At 38.8% G+C, this 17782-nt stretch overlaps 1 protein-coding gene across 9 annotated transcripts in view; it reads right to left on the bottom strand.

The window, feature by feature from the left end:
* Positions 1–17782, bottom strand: part of AIG1 (androgen induced 1) — a 269768-nt gene that overhangs the window by 232213 nt on the left and 19773 nt on the right. Inside the window, exon 2 of one of the 9 annotated variants that reach the window (XM_045161934.1) lies at positions 100–384. The exons of 7 other annotated variants lie outside the window; for them this stretch is intronic. In XM_045161934.1, coding sequence (XP_045017869.1) covers positions 358–384 — 27 coding nt within the window. In that variant the 3' untranslated portion in view covers positions 100–357. Of the gene's footprint in view, positions 1–99; positions 385–10046; positions 10630–17782 lie in introns of those variants that run through there. One more of the 9 variants, XM_045161933.1, reaches the window with a different exon arrangement.

Genomic DNA, 17782 nt, shown 5'->3' on the forward strand with positions numbered 1-17782 from the left:
AGTTACATCCAACTTCAAGTTTCTTCTTTTTTTGCTTTCTTTATAAAAATAATTGATGATAGCATTTTCTATTCTAATCATATTGAGACAAACACTGAATTCAAAAGAGTATTTTAATGAAAACAAAACTCCTACGATCTCTGAGACCAAGGTAAACACCCTGGCTCAATGAGTAGTACATGTTGTTCCCTAAGCAAAAAGGGAAGACATCTTCACGGAAATCTTATGGTTCAGAGGCTCCACTTGGCAGTTGATGTTGGAAGAACAGAAAGGCCTCGCATGAGCAGTGGTAAAAGCCAAGCTAGTGTAGTCAGTGAGTGGGTGACATCAGGCCTTATGGGTTATATTCAGGCGTACTCAAAGTTTCAACAGCGCTGATCGAAACTATAGGAAAGATAAATCCATTTTAAAATCAGTCTGACACCACTGGCAAACAAACAAAACTGTACTTGAATGGAATTCAACTTTGGCTGAATTTTCTTAAAAAGCTGGCCACGGGGCTCCCTTGACATGCATGTTTCAGTTTGGCACTGGGCCTCCCAAACAACAAAGCAGGTGAAATTCCTCAAATATACGCATCTAATAAATCATTCTGTCAGTTAGACAGTAACATTTACATATCACCCTTCCAGTTCCTAACTGGCTAATCAGTTGCAAGACCAAATTACACAGCACTGAGGCAATAAGAAACACAGGCGTGTAAACAACATCACAATGGCTCATTGTCAAGTTTACCCGACTTAAGCATGCCATTTCTATTTAGATGAAGAACGCCTCCATAACGACACCATTTTTATAAAGGTCCTAATCAAGCAAAACTAACCAACACAATATATTGTTTAGAAGTACATACTATCTTTTAAAAAGAGAGAATTATAAACACAAAATTAGGGATAGCAGCTACCCCTTGGCAAGAGGCAGAAATATGGGATGGGAAAGGAACGTGACGTAGAAAGCAACAATAGCAAAATCAATTTTAAAACTGTACTTAATAACTTTTGCACAGACCTATTATACCATTTTATGTTTGCCATTTTTTTTCCGTGATTGACTTTTAAAAAGTCTCTATCTTTCCTGGAATATGGAGCCCTCTATGTAAGACAGCAGAGGATGAGATGGTTACACAGCATCACCGACTCAAAGGGCATGAATTCAAGCAAACTCCAGGAGATGGTGGAGGACAGGGAGACCTGGCATGCTGCAGTCCATGGGCCTGCAAAGAGTCAGACACAACTTAGTGACTGAACAACAACATGGAAGACAGCATTGCAAGCCCAGATTATGCAGAGTACTTGTATTTACTGTTCGGAGAAGGCGACGGAACCCCACTCCAGTACTCTTGCCTGGAAAATCCCACGGACGGAGGAGCCTGGAAGGCTGCAGTCCATTGGGGTCGCAAAGAGTTGGACATGACTGAGTGACTTCACTTTCCCTTTTCACTTTCCTGCATTGGAGAAGGAAATGGCAACCCACTCCAGTGTTCTTGCCTGGAGAATCCCAGGGACGGGGGAGCCGAGTGGGCTGCCGTCTCTGGGGTTGCACAGAGTCGGACACGACTGAAGCGACTTGGCAGCAGTAGCAGTAGCAGAAATTCCTTTGAAAGCTCCTTGATCTTTCCAATGTTTCCAGCTGAAAAGCAAAATTTTCTGCAATAGTAGCAGCATATAAGGACTTACCTGGTGGCTCAATAGTGGAAATAGCCTGCCAGTGCAGAAGATGCGAGTTCAACCCCTAGGTTGGGAAGATCCCCTAGGAAGGAAATGGCAACCCACTCCAGACTGCCTGGGAAATCCCGTGGACAAAGCCTGGTGGGCTACAGTCCACAGGGTCACAGAGAGTAGAACATGACTTAGGGACTAAACAACAACAACAAAAGAGCATATAAGAAGAGCTAATGATGTACTTTTAGTTCTTTGATATTTACCACTTCTTTTTAAATTTAGGACTTTAATTTTTGTAATTTTTATTTTATATTGGAGTATGAAGTGAAGTGAAGTGAAAGTTGCTCAGTCATGTCTGACTCTTTGTGACCATGGACTACACAGTCCATGGAATTCTCCAGGCCAGAATACTAGAGTGGGTAGCCTTTCCCCTCTCCAGGGGATCTTTCCAACTCAGGAATTGAATCCAGGTTTCCCGCATTGCAGGCAGATTATTAACCAACTAAGCCACAAGGGAAGCCCACATTGGAGTATAGTTGATTAACAATGTTGTGTTAGTTTCAGACGTACAGCAAAGTGATTCAGTTATACATACACATGTATCTATTCTTTTTTAAATTCTTTTCCCATTTAGGTTATTACACAATACTGACCAGAGTTCCCTGTGCCATACAGTAGATCCCTGTTGGTTATCTAGTTTAAATATAAAGGTGTGTACGTGTCAATCTTAAACTCCTAATCTATCCCTCCCCTCACTAATGCCCCCCAGTAATCATAAATTCATTCTCTAAGTCTGAGTCTGTTTCTGTTTTGTAAATAAGCTCATTCTTACCATTTTTCTTAGATTCCACATCAAAGTGATATATGATATTTGTTTCTCTCTGACTTACTTCACTTAGTATGATAACCATATGATAATTACCAGGATCATCAATGTTGCTGCAAACAGCACTATTTCATTCTTTTAAATGACTAATATTCCATTACACATATGTATCACATCTTCCTTACCATTCATCTGTCAATGGATATTTAGGGTGCTTCCATGTCTTGACTATTATAAACAGTGCTGCAATGAAGGGGGTTCATGGATCCTTTCAAATCATGTTTTTCTCAAAATATATTATGCCCAGGAGTAGAATTACTAGATATTATGGCAGCTCTATTTTTAGTTTTTTAAGGAAACGCCATACTGTTCTTCACAGTGGCTACACCAATTTATATTCCCACCAACAGTTTAGGAGGGTTCCTTTTTTTCCACAGCCTCTGCAGCATTAATTATCTGTAGATTTTTCGGTGATGGCCATTCTGATCGGTGTGAGGTCATACCACATAGTTTTGATCTGCACTTCTCTAATAATTAGGGATGCTTAAGATCTTTTCATGTGCCTCTTGGCCATCTAATGTCTTCTGAAAGATGAACTCCCCAGGTCGGTCGGTGCCCAATATGCTACTGGAGATCAGTGGAGAAATAACTCCAGAAAGAACGAAGGGATGGAGTCAAAGCAAAAACAACACCCAGTTGTGGATGTGACTGGTGATGGAAGTAAAGTCTCATGCTGTAAAGAGCAATACTGCATAGGAACCTGGAATGTCAGGTCCATGAATCAAGGCAAATTGGAAGTGGTCAAACGAGATGGCAAGAGTGAACATCAACATTTTAGGAATCAGTGAACTAAAATGGACTGAATGGGTGAATTTAACTCAGATGACCATTATACGTACTATTATGGGCAAGAATTCCTTAAAATAAATGGAGTAACCATGATAGTCAACAAAAGAGTCCAAAATGCAGTACTTGGATGCAATCTCAAAAACGACAGAATGATCTCTGTTTGTTTCCAAGGCAAATCATTCAGCATCACGGTAATCCAAGTCTATTCCCTGACCAGTAATGCTGAAGAAGCTGAGTTGAACGGTTCTATAAAGACCTACAAGAACTTCTAGAACTAATACCCAAAAAAGACATCATTTTCATTATGGGGGACTGGAATGCAAAAATAGGAAGTCAAGAGATACCTGGAGTAACAGGCAAATTTGGCCTTGGAGTACAAAATGAAGCAAGTCAAAGGCTAACAGAGTTTTGCCAAGAGAACGCACTGGTCATAGCAAACACCCTCTTCCAACAACAGAAGAGATAACTACACATGGACATCACCAGATGGTCAACACCGAAATCAGATTGATTATATTCTTTGCAGCCAAAGATGGAGAAGCTCTATAAAGTCAGCAAAAACAAGACTGGGAGCTGACTGTGGCTCAGATCATGAACTCCTTATTGCCAACTTCAGACTGAAATTGAAGAAAGTAAGGAAAACCACAAGACCATTCAGGTATGACCTAAATCAAATCCCTTATGATTATACAGTGGAAGTGAGAAATAGATTCAAGGGATTAGATCTGATAGACTGCCTGAAGAGGTTCATGACATTTTACAGGAGGCAGTGATCAAGACCATCCCCAAGAAAAAGAAATGCAAAAAGGCAAAATGGTTGTCTGAGGAGGCCTTACAAATAGCCAAGAAAAGAAGAGAAGCAAAAAGCAAAGGAAAAATATACCCATTTGAATGCAGAGTTCCAAAGAATAGCAAGAAAAATAAGAAAGCTTTCCTCAGTGATCAGTGCAAAGAAATAGAGGAAAACAACAGAATGGGAAAGACTAGAGATCTCTTCAAGAAAATTAGAGATACCAAGAGAACATTTCATGCAAAGATGGGCTCAATAAAGGACAGAAATGGGATGGACCTAACAGAAGCTGAAGATATTAAGAAGAGGTGGTAAGAATACAGAGAAAAACTATATAAAAAAGATCTTCATGACCCAGATAAACACTATGGTGTGATCACTCATCTAGAGCCAGACATACTGGAATGCAAAGTCCAGTGGGCCTTAGGAAGCATCATTACAAAAAAAGCTAGTGGAGGCGATAAAATTCCAGTTCAGCTATTTCAAATCCTAAAAGATGATGCTGTGGAAGTGCTGCACTCAATATGTCAGCAAATTTGGAAATCTCAGCAGTGGCCACAGGACGGGAAAAGGTCAGTTTTCATCCCAATCCCAAAGAAAGGCAATGCCAAAGAATGCTCAAACTACCACACAATTGTACTTATGTCACACATTAGCAAAGTAATGCTCAAAATTCTCCAAGACAGACTTCAACAGTACGTGAACAGTGAACTTCCAGAATTCAAGCTGGATTTAGAAAAGGCAGAGGAACCAGAGATCAAATTGCCAACATCTGTTGGATTATCAAAAAAGCAAGAGAGTTCCAGAAAAACATATACTTCTGCTTTATTGACTATGCCAAAGCCTTTGACTGTATGGATCACAATAAACTGTGGAAAATTCTGAAAGAGATGGGAATACCAAACCACCTGACCTGCCTCTTGAGAAATCTGTATACAGGTCAAAAAGCAACAGGTAGAACTGGACATGGAACAACAGCCTGGTTCCAAATTGGGAAAGGACTATGCCAAGGCTGTATATTGTCACCCCGCTTATTTAACTTATATGCAGAGTACATCATGAGAAATGCTGGACTGGATGAAGCACAAGAGGGCTGGAAGAAATATCAATAACCTTAGACATTCAGATGACATCACCCTTATGGCTGAAAGCGAAGAACTAAAGAACCTCTTGATGAAAGTGAAAGAAGAGAGTAAAAAAGTTGGCTTAAAACTCAACTTTAAGAAAACAAAGATCATGGCATCTGGTCCCATCACTTCATGGCAAATAGATGGGGAAACAGTGGAAAGAGTGACAGACTTTATTTTGGGGGCTTCAAAATCACTGCAGATGGTGACTGTAGCCATGAAATTAAAAGATGCTTGCTCCTGGGAAGAAAAGTTATGACCAAACTAGACAGCATATTAAAAAGCAGAGACATTACTTGTCCAACAAAGGTCCATCTAGCCAAAGCTATGCCTTTTCCAGTAGTCATGTATGGATGTGAGAGTTGGACTATAAAGAAAGCTGAGCACCAAAGAACTGATGCTTTTGAACTGTGGTGTTGGTGATGACTCTTGAGAGTCCCTTGGACAGTGAGGAGATACAACCCATCCATCCTAAAGGAAATCAGTCCTGAACAGTCATTGGAAGGACTGATGCTGAAGCTGAAACTCCAATCATTTGGGTTCCTGAGGCAAAGAGCTGACTCATTTGAAAAGACCCTGATGCTGGGAAACATTGAAGGTGGGAGGAGAAGGGGATGGCAGAGGATGAGGTGGTTGGGTGGTATCACTGACTCGATGGGCTTGAGTCTGAGTAAACTCCAGGAGTTGGTGATAGACAGGGAGGCCTGGTGTGCTGCAGTCCATGGGGTCGCCAGGAGTCGGACATGACTAAGTGATTGAACTGAACTGAACTTATGTTTTCTTTGGAGAAACGTCTATTTAGATATTCTGCCCATTTTTTAATTTTTTTTTATATTGATTGGCATGAGCTGTTTGTCTGTTTTGGAGACTAATCCCTTGTTGGTCCCTTTTATTTGCAAATACTTTTCCTCATTCTGTGGCTAGTCTTCTCATCTTATTTTGCAAAGCAGACATTTTTAATTTTAATACAGTCCATCTTATCAATTATTTCTTTCATGGATCATGCCTTTAGTGTTGTATCTAAACTGTCATCACCATAGCCATGGTCATCTAGGTTTTCTCTTATGTTGTCTTCTAAGTTTTATAGCCTGGTGTTTTACCTTTAGGCCTGTGATCCATTTTGAACTAAGTTTTGTAGAGTGTAAGGTCTATGTCTGGATTCATTGTTTTACATGTAGGCATCCAGGAAAGACTATCTTTACTCCTTTGTATAGCCTTCATTTCTTCACATCAAAGATCAGTAGTCTGGGTTTGTCTGGGTTTATTTTCGGGCTCTCTATTTTGTTCCACTGATTTACTCATGTATTCTTTCACCAATGCCACACTGTCTTAATTACTATAGCTTTACAACAAGTCTTGAAGTCGGGCAGAGTCAGTCCTCCAAATTTGGTCTTCTTCAGTCTTCTGTTGGTTTTCTGGGTCTTTGGTCAGAATCAGTGTTTTGATATCCATAAACTAACTTTCTGGGAATTTTGATTAGAATTTCATTGATTCAAATTGGGAGGAACAACTTGAGTCTTCCTATCCATGAACACAGACTCTCTCTCCATTTATTCCGTTCTTCTTTGGTTTTATCATAATTCTCTAGTTTTTCTCATATAGATCCTGTACATATTGCTTTATATTTATACCTAAGTATTCCATTTTGGGGCATCCTAATGTAAATGGCATTTTTAAATTTCAAATTCCATCTGTTTATTGCTAGTATACAGGAAAGTGAGTGTATCCTGCAATCTTGCTATAATCACTTATTAGTTTCAGGGGTTTTTTGGTCTGTTTTTTCAGATTTTCTACATAATATTTACCTCTTTTTAGTCAAAAACAACCGTCGCCATCTTTGCTCAAATCAAAAAAATGATTTATGGTTATTTCTCTAAACAATAGGTAAAAATTGATTTTTTCAGCTTTATTGAAGTACAATTGACAAAACTGTATATATTTAAGATTCATCACTTATATTTGATACATGTATACACTGTGAAATGATTACCACAAACAAGCTAATTAACATATCCATCACTTCACACAGTTATCATTTTCTTTCCCTGCCTCCTTTTCTTCCTTCCTTTCTCTTTCTTTCAACGTGCTCAAGATCTACCTTCTTAGAAAATTTCAGGTGTACAATATAATACTGCTCCAGAACTTATTCATCTTGCATAACTGAAACTTTTCATCCTTTAATAATCTCCCTATTTTCCCCTTTGCCCAGTTCCTGGCAAGTACTACTCTAGTCTCTGCTCCTTTAAGTTTGACTATTTTGGATTTCCCATATTAGTGAGATCATTAAGTATTTGTCTTTCTGTGTCCGGTTTAGTTCACTTAACAAAGTTTTCTCTAGGTTCACTCCAGTTGCTGCCAATGGCAGGATTTTCTTCTTTTTTAAGGATGAATAATGTTATCTATCTATCTCATTTTCTTTATTTGGTCATCAAATGACAGACATTTAGGTTGTTTTCATATCTTGACAACTGTGAATAATGCTGCAATGAACATGGAAATGCAGGCGTCTCTTCAAGATAGTGAATTCATTTCCTTCGGACATATATCCAGGAGTGTAATTGCTGAGTCATATGGGTAACTCAAACAGTAAAGAATCTGCCTGCAGTGCAGGAGACCTGGGTTCAATCCATGGGTCAGGGAGATCCCCTGGCAAAGGGCATGGCAACCACTCCAGTATTCTGGTCTGGAGAATCCGATGGACAGAGGAGCCTGGCAGGCTACAGTCCGTAGGGTCACAAAGAGTCAGACACAACTGAAACAACTTACCATGGACGAATGGCAGTTCTATTTTTAATTTTTTAGAAACCTCCATAATGTTTTCTGTTATGGCTACATGAATTGACATTCTCACCAACAGTATCCAAGCACTCCTTTTCCTCCACATCCTTGCCAATTCTTGTCATTGCTTGTCTTTAACAATATCCATCCTAACAGGTGTGAGGTGATATTTCACTGTGGTTTTGATTTGCATTTCCCTTATGATTAGTGATGTTCTGAACCTGATGAGAAGTGACTCATTTGAAAAGACCCTGATGCTGGGAAAGATTGAAGGCGGGAGGAAAAGGGGGATGACAGAGAATGAGGTGGTTGGATGGCATCACTGATTCAATGGACATGAGTTTGAGCAAACTCCAGGAGTTGGTGATGGACAGGGAGGCCTGGAGTGCTATAGTCCATGAGGTTGCAAAGAGTCAGACATGACTGAGCGACTGAACTGAACTGAACTGAACCTTTTCATATAACTGGGTTATTTATATGTCTTCTTTTAAGAAATGTCTATTCAGGCCCTTTACCCATTATTTTTTAAAAATTTTATACAATTCTTAAAGGTTACTTTCTACTTACAGTTACCTTAATTTTTATAATATTTGCTACTTCCCTAAGAACTAGGTTAAAAACTGATTCCTTTTTAAAAAATCAAAAACCCTTTGCTAAAAAATCTCCAAGACCTAAAACTGGTTCAAGATTTTTTGGCATTATGTGTGTGCTTTGGCCAGTATGAAGATTATTCCCTGATTTACAGCAATTTCTCCAACCAAGGTATATTAGTTAGCGATTTTCATCATATTATTAGTATAGTAGCTGCTTGGTTCAGTTCAGTTCAGTTCAGTCACTCAGTCGTGTCCGACTCTTTGCAACCCCATGAACTGCAGCATGCCAGGTCTCCCTGTCCATCACCAACTCCCGGAGTTCGCTCAAACTCACGTCCATTGAGTTGGTGATGTCATCCAACCATCTCATCCTCTGCCGTCCCCTTCTCCTCCTGCCCTCAATCTTTCCCAGCATCAGGGTCTTTTCAAATGAGTCAGCTCTTTGCATCAGGTGGCCAAAGTATCAGAGTTTCAGCTTCAACATCAGTCCTTCCAGTGAACACTCAGGAGTGATCTCCTTTAGGATGGACTAGTTGGATCTCCTTGCAGTCCAAGGGACTCTCAAGCATGTTCTCCAACACCACAGTTCAAAAGCATCAATTCTTCTGCACTCAGTTTTCTTTATAGTCCAACTCTCACATCCATACATGACCACTGGATAAACCATAGCCTTGACTAGATGGACCTTTGTTGACAAAGTAATGTCTCTGCTTTTAATATGTTGTCGAGGTTGGTCATAACTTTCCTTCCAAGGAGTAAGCATCTTTTAATTTCATGGCTGCAATCACCATCTGCAATAGATTGAAAATTTCAAGAGCTAGATACTGATGCTCAATTGTTTACTTTTTAAAGCCCATTATAAATAAGATGCCCACTGGGGAAAACACACAGAAGATGCAAATAAAAATTCACTTAATTCACAAGAACAATGTAACCTGGATTTTTACAATAGTGCAGTCCTGGGTGATGGTAATAATTACTGAAATAGAGAACAATGAGGTGAACACAGGTTTGGAAGGTGAAACCAGTCATTTTTTTGAACATAGTTTGAAATGTATATTAATCCTCTAAGCAGACACACAAATCAGGCAGTTGGATATAAGAATAAGGTGCTCAGAAGAGACTGGGGCTCAAGATATAAATCTGGAAGATCATCAATAGAATATATTTAAAGTCACGATATTAGATGAGTTCCCCCAGGGAATGAATATGGACTAGACACAAAAGAGAATCTAGGGCTGATTTCTGTGGCATCTGAAATTGAAAGTTTAAGAAAAGAAAGAGAATTAAGAAAGGAAGACTGAGAAGAAAGAGTCAGAAATGAAGGTGGAAGGTCAGGAGAATGTACTTCCCCAGCAGCCAAGTGTTAAGAAATTGTCACAAGGAAGAGAAAGTGATTGGCTGGAACAAATGTTCTTGAGAGTTTAAGTTAACTGAAGACTCAGAATTATTATTGCTACTGTATTTGTCAATGAGGTGGTCCCTGGTGACCTTACTCAGAATGGAGTTGGTACAAGAGACAACGGCAAAGAGGAAGAGGAAGCTGGAAGCACAGACAGTTCTTTCAGAGTTTTGCTGGAAATGGAACAAGAGACACAGGGTAGCATAAAAGATTAAAGAGCGAGATAAATTTTATTTGTTTTGTTTATGATAAGAGATAGCAAATGTTTGTAGGTTGATGGAAATGAAGAAGCTGAAATGGAAAATTGAATAAAACAGGAAGGAGAGGAAATAATCTCAGTAATGGAATCCTCAAGTAGGCAAGAAGTTTTGGAGTCCAGGACACACATGGAAGAGTTGTTCTTAGAAGTCCAGGCAGTTCATCCATCCTAATAGGAGGGAACACGGAGTACCGGTGGATTGGAAGATCTGATGGTGGAAGAATGAAGAGGTTTCTTCTGGTTGCTTTGTTTTCCTAACTGAAACAAACAGTAAGTTCACCATGCTCTTTGGCCAGTATGAAGACTTCTCTGAGTGAGAGGATCAGGGAAAGGGTGCCCAAGATCTGAAGACAAAAGAACACAGGGGAAAGAGGTGCTGTGAGAACAGGAGAGTCAAATGATTAGGGAAATGCATTGTTAGGCAATACTGAGAGCCCACAGGATATCTGTGGTCACACATATGAACGAAGACCAAACAGCATACTTCCGTGAGTTACTTTAATTGTGTTCAACTGCTCAGGGGCAAGAATGAGTAAGTAGGTGGTTGAGTTTAATCAGAATTACAGATTTTCTAGGCGAACAAGACTGAAAGCAGAAAAGGATATAGTAGCTGATGGTTTGCAAGGGTGTGATTACAATGTTGAACGACAGAATCTATGCTAAAAAATGAGGAAAGGAGGGGGGCGTAAGGACTGGAAAAGATGCTACAGCAGAATGTCTCTGAGAAATTATCTTACTGCAAAGTAACAGAGCAATCCCAAATTCAGCAAAAAGCAAGGGATGTTACCTCCAACAGGCATTCCCCTAGAAAAAAAAAGTCTCACTTTTCCTTTATAATTTAGATCTTCGGGAACAGTGCTGCTCCCCTTTCTAGTTATGCCTAAGGTCATTGATGGCAATTTTTTAAATATCAAACGAGGTCACATCATAAATGGCTCCCTGTGGCAAATAGAAATTGGCTCAAATGTGTTTATTACAGTCAAGAGTTTAACTTCTTTAATGTATGAAGAAATTTTAAATATTAGAAGGAAAATTCATTTAGAATGATAATTCTAGGTTGCCCTTCAGTAAAAATGTAAAGTAGGAATGAAGCAATTGTAAATGTGTTACATAGTATCTATGATATAGGGCTTTCCACGTGACATAGTGGTAAAGAATCTGCCTGCCCATTCAGGAGACTTGAGTTCAATTCCTGGATTGAGAAAATTCCCTGGAGAAGGAAATGGCAACCCACTCCAGTATTCTTGCCTGGGAAAATCCTATGGACAGAGGAGCCTGGCAAGCTGCAGTCCATGGGGTTGCAGAGAATTGGACATGACTAAGCACACATGCACACATGCACACATGTAATAAACTTAATTTCTAACTTATATTTGATAGAGACCATGTCTAGATTGAAGGATATTCCTTTTTAAAGTTACTTTTTGAAGACAGGGAAGTCATTAAGAAAACTTCCAATCAATTATTATTATATAGTATTTGTGGACCATTATATAGTATTTATAGCGCTATGGTAGTATGCACAGAGGTGAAATCTTAGTCCAAGGAAATTTATATAGTGAGGCTTCAAGATTAAGTTTTACTTACAGACAAAACAAGGATCTTCTTTTTTGGTTTGTTTTTTAATTCATTTGAAATCAGACTTTAAGGGTAAAGAGAGGAGCAATCTGGACAACAGAGGTCTCTCATTTAAGACTGACCTAAGTAAGAATATACTTATTTGCCTTTGAAACTGACCAATGGAAAGCATTCTAAAGGTTTAGAAAAGGTGATTTAGCCAGTTTAGATATATCAATTTACATTAATTCACATAAACTGCAATGGAAGCAGCAAAACCAACACTGCTCAGTTTAGCAATTTCAGGAGCTAATTACAATTTGGATATACTTATTAAAGCAGTTTCTCTGCTTGGAAGTATTTGTCCAGATTAGCACGTTCAAACCCTGGTCAGGGAGCTAAGATTCCACATGCTTCATGGTCAAAAAACCAAAACATAAAACAGAAGCAATATTGTAAAATAATTCAGTAAAGATTTATAAATGGTCCACATCAAGCTCCCTGACCAGGGTTCGAATGTGCACCCCAGGCACTGGAAGGTGAAGTCCCAACCACTGTGCCACCAAGGAAGTCCCTTTAATGCTATTTTCTTGATTAGAGTGTCAAGAACTAATCTGGACAAATACTTCCAAGCACAGAGACTACTTTAATAAGTATATCCAAATTGTAATTAGCTCCTGCCATTAAAAAGAACTCATTTGAATCAGTTCTAATGAGGTGGATGAAACTGGAGCCTATTATACAGAGTGAAGTAAGCCAGAAAGAAAAACACCAATACAGTATACTAACGCATATATATGGAATTTAGAAAGATGGTAACAATAACCCTGTGTACGAGACAGCAAAAGAGACACTGATGTATAGAACAGTCTTTTGGACTCTGTGGGAGAAGGCGAGGGTGGGATGATTTGGGAGAATGGCATCGAAACATGTATAATATCATATGTGAAACGAATCACCAGTCCAGGTTCGATGCAGGATACAGGACGCTCAGGGCTGGTGCACTGGGATGACCCAGAGGGATGGTACGGGGAGGGAGGTGGGAGGGGGATTCAGGATGGGGAACACGTGTACACCCGTGGTGGATTCATGTTGATGTATGGCAAAACCAATACAATATTGTAAAATAATTAGCCTCAATTAAAATAAATAAATTTATATTAAAAAAAAGAAAAATATATAATTCAGACTTCATTAACTCAGGCTAGATTACTGGCCAAGTCTCTCTTAGTGACATTTTAGCTTTTAACTATTCCACTACTCCTTGCTACTTTAGAAAAACTAACAAATTTTTTAAACTTTATAATTCATCATTTTCAAGAACAAATTTTATATTGTGCCTACTTCATTCCTGAATTTTACATTTTTAATTCCTCTCTCAGCTTGTTCTGTGAAAAGGCAGCAATAAATAGAATTTAAAAAACAAGAAGAGGTAAATAGGGGTAGGAGTTTATGAAATCTGACATAACTGATAATAAATGTCAATTGCCAGAACTTGAAAAGATAACTTGGTTGAACATGAAATTTTACATCACATCATTTTCTCCTCAAAATTCTGTAGGTGTTTCTCTGTTACTTTCTTTAATCTGCAGTCTAAATGACAGACGCTAAATTTAGATGACTCAGAGTATCGTAATATTTGCTCCATAGCAGGTAATTTGTTAAAAGTACTCTTTATATTTTGTTTTTCACGCATGGAGATTTACATGATAGTTAATAACTATCTAAAATCACAAACTTTGCCAGGATGAGTCCAGGTGTGTGTCATTTCTTACTTATTTTGCTTGAGAAATATGAACATTTCAATCCATATACTCAGACCTTTTTTCTCTCAGCTCTGGGAATTTTTTTTCTATTTTGCTTTATTATTTCTGTCCTAATTGCTGTGTTTTATTTTTCAGAAATAACAATTGTTATTGAATTTCCATTCTTTCTACCTTATAGCCTCATTTTCATTATTTTAGCCCCTTTTCCTTTTTCTTTTGAATTCTGAGAGAATTTCTTTAGCTTGTTCTCCACCACACTGATCTGATTTTCCACAATATCAATTTTAGTTTTTACTGGCCCCACTGTAAATCTAATTTTGCCACTGCACTTTTAGAGTCTTGCAATTAATGTTCTGTCACCCACCTTCTTTTTCATTTCTGTTGTCTTTTCATTTCTCCATTCTCAACTTTCGATCTTGTACTCTGTTTCTTAGATACTATTCATTCTAATGAGTCTGAGGATTTTGAAGTTTTCTATTAACCACATTTTTGGTTTCCTAGCGTAAAAAAACTTTATTAGCATGCTCCGCTTGTAAGTTTTTAGGATGATATTCTGTTTCCCTCATAGCTCAGTTAGTAAAGAATCCGCCTGCAATGCAGGAGACACCAGTTCGATTCCTGGGTCGTGAAGATCCCCTGGAGAAGGGATAGGATACCCACTCCAGTATTCCTGGGCTTCCCTTGCAGCTCATCTGGTAAAGAATCTGCCTGCAATGCAGGAGACATGGGTTCAATCCCTGGGTTGGGAAGATCCCCTGGAGAAGGGAAAGGCTACCCATTCCAGTATTCTGGCCTAGAGAATTCCAAGGGGTCCATGGGGTGGCAAAGACAGCGACTTTCACTTTCACTTCTGTTTCCCATGTTGCTGCTAAGTTGCTTCAGTCGTGTCCAACTCTGTGCGACCCCAGAGACGGCAGCCCACCAGGCTCCGATGTCCCTGGGATTTTCCAGGCAAGAACACTGGAGTGAGTTGCCATTTCCTTCTCCAGTTTCCCATGTTATGCAATAATTTTCAAGGGTTGTATATAAGTTGTTTCTCTATTTACTCAGCTTGGAACAACAACAAAAAGATTTATCTAAGACTAATATTTTTCCAACAGATAGTATATGTAGATTAATCTGAGGGTCACTCTTTTTCTTCAATGCTCCTCTAGTCCCAGATTTATGGTCAAATACAATCTATAATTATTATTGTATTGATCCAGCCAGTCAATCCTAAAGGAAATCAGTCCTGAATATTCACTGGAAGGACTGATGCTGAAACGCCAATACTTTGGCTATCTGATGTGAAGAACTAACTCATCAGAAAAGAACCTGATGCTGGGAAAGACTGAGGGTGGGAGGAGAAGGAGACAACAGAGGATGAGATGGTTGGATGGCATCACTGACTTGATGGATATGAGGCTGAGTAAGCTCCAGGAGTTGGTGATGGACCGGGAAGCCTGGTGCGCTGCAGTCCATGGGGTCGCAAAGAGTCTAACACGACTGAGCGACTGAACTGAACTGAATAATGTATATGTATAATTTTAGCTCAGTTCAGTAGTATTTTGTAAGCCTTCCAAGTAGTGAGCATTTGCCCATTGAGAAGGCATTCTGCTGCACTCATGGGTTGGTTCTCTATCACTCTGAAGTAATGGAGTTCATGAAAAAGAAACTATAAATCCAAGAGTACACTACTGCTTATTAGTTGAAACCTATACCACTTGGTTTGTGTATATGAATTTCTTAGGATGCAATGCACTTCTGTTAGTCTTTCTCCTACTTCCTTCTTGTCTACTTATTTTCTGGGTTTTACAGACACCAGTTAGGCCTCACTTTGGCCACTTTTCAGATCCACACCACTGGAATAAAGAAGTCCTTACAAGGTGATTTCAAAACATTACAAACTGTATGCTTCCATTTCTATGACATTTTTGAAAGGGTAAAAATATAGTGATGGAGAAGGGAACAGTGGTTAGGAATTGGGGGAGGGTGGACTTCAAATAAATAGCATGATGGAGTTTATGGGACGATGGAAGTGTTCTGTGTCTTGATCACAGTGGCAGGTACACAAATCTATGCATGTGTTAAAATAGAACTATATACACAAAAAATCAAATTTAGTGTATGTTAATTAAAAATAAAATAGAAAAAGTGAATAAAAAAAGAGAAATCTTTCCAGACACTTTTATCCCTGAATAAGAAACAGGAAAACAGCTTCAGTACTATCATCTTAGGTTTTACACCAGCAGATATGGAGGGCTATTGATTACATATTTGTAGATAATTTCACTGGCTTTCATGGGACTTACCCATTCAGATTGTGAAACCAGGCTGACTGTTAATTCTAAATTTTTTATATTATTATGGATTTTCATTATAGATACATATATATATATAATGAAAATTGAGGATGATATATATATCATCCTCAATTTTCTGATGAAGAAACGAGGTCACCAAACGTGGCTTCTCCAAGGAAAGACTCAGAGGCAGGACTAGGCTGCCAACCCAGGAGATTTTACTCGAGAGCCTGTGCACTTAATCACTGAATTCTCTATTCTTTCCAAATGCTAAATTAAACAATTAGTGACAGATTTTATTTTCTTGGGCTCCAAAATCACTGTGGAATTTTGGACTGCAGTGATGAAATTAAAAGACACTTGCTCCTTGGAAGGAAAGCTATGACAAACCTAGACAGCATATTAAAAACCAGAGACATCACTTTGCTGACAAAGGTCCATATAGTCAAAACTATTGTTTTCCCAGTAGTCATGTACAGGTGTGAGAGTTGGACCATAAAGAAGGCTGAGCACTGAAAAATGGATGCCTCTCAACTGTGGTGCTGGAGAAGGCTCTTAAGAGTCCCTTTGGACTGCAAGGAGTTCAAACCAATCAATCCCAAAGGAAATCAACTCTGAATATTCATTGGAAGGACTGTTGCTGAAGCTGAGGCTCCAATACTTTGACCACCTGATGCAAAGAGCCGACTCACTGGAAAAGACCCTGATCCTGGGAAAGACTAAAGGCAAAAAAAGAGGCAGAGGATGAGGTGGTTAGATAGCATCACTGACTCAACTGACATGAATTTGAGTAAACTGTGGGAGATGGTGAAGGACAGAGGAGCCTGGTGTGCTGCAGTTCTTGGGGTCCCGAGGAGTCAGACACAACTTAGTGACTGAACAACAAGAAGATAGCATTTATTAACTAACTGATATGTGCCAGGCATTGGGTTGTGCAATTAACAAACATTAATACATTTAATACTCACAACTCTATGTGATGGATACTATTATCATTCCCATATAATAAATTAAAACCAACCAAAATAGATTTGTGTACCTGCCACTGTGATCAAGATACAGCAATAACAATGTTAGGCCTCAGAGATGGGAATAAATTTACCCAGAGTCAGATAACCAGCAGATGAAAAGGTTAGGATTCAAATTCAATCTGACTTCTAAACACAAGCACTCATCTCTTATGCTATAACACCTCTATTTAATAGGTATAATATGTTGCATATACTCCAGTAAATGTATAGTGTATTTTGCTAAGAAATTTCATATGTCAAGAATGATCATTTTCTATATTCAACTATAAATTAATACCTTCTGAGACAAAAATTTTCCTTCATTAAATACAAAAGGTTATAAATTAACCAGAGACATCTGAATGCACTTGTGGTAGGGGGTTTAAATTCCATAATTTTTCCTATATGCACCCTGGTAGATAGCTGTGCACTGCATCAAGAGGCTTTCTTACCCTTTGACTTCCTGTAGTGTTTAACCGACAAGGAGTACTGGCAGAAAATCAGAGAAAGAAAAAGAACCTTGGGATATTTGTTCTGTTTTGCAGGCTGGATGAGAAACAAAGGTCACTGCTCAGGCCTTGCAGTGGTAACCTACCCTTATTACTAGGCCACAAGTTTTGTGCTGTTGCGTGTGACTTCACTATACCCTGTCCACCCTTATAAACCATTCCTTCCCTAAATTCACTTAAATTACTCAGTTTAAGCATCCCATCTCTTTTCTCTGAAGGGCCTGGGCTGATACAGAAGTTATCTATTCTGGTACAGAACAATGCTTTAATATTCTAGAAGAGGATATTTTCCCATTCTATATGAATTCTTAATGTTCATGTAGGGCTTCCCTGTGGCTCAGATGGCAAAGAATCTCCTACAATGCAGGAGACC

The sequence above is a fragment of the Bubalus bubalis genome, chromosome 10 (assembly GCF_019923935.1).
Source record: "Bubalus bubalis isolate 160015118507 breed Murrah chromosome 10, NDDB_SH_1, whole genome shotgun sequence".
In the NCBI taxonomy this organism is placed as follows: Eukaryota; Metazoa; Chordata; class Mammalia; order Artiodactyla; family Bovidae; genus Bubalus; species Bubalus bubalis.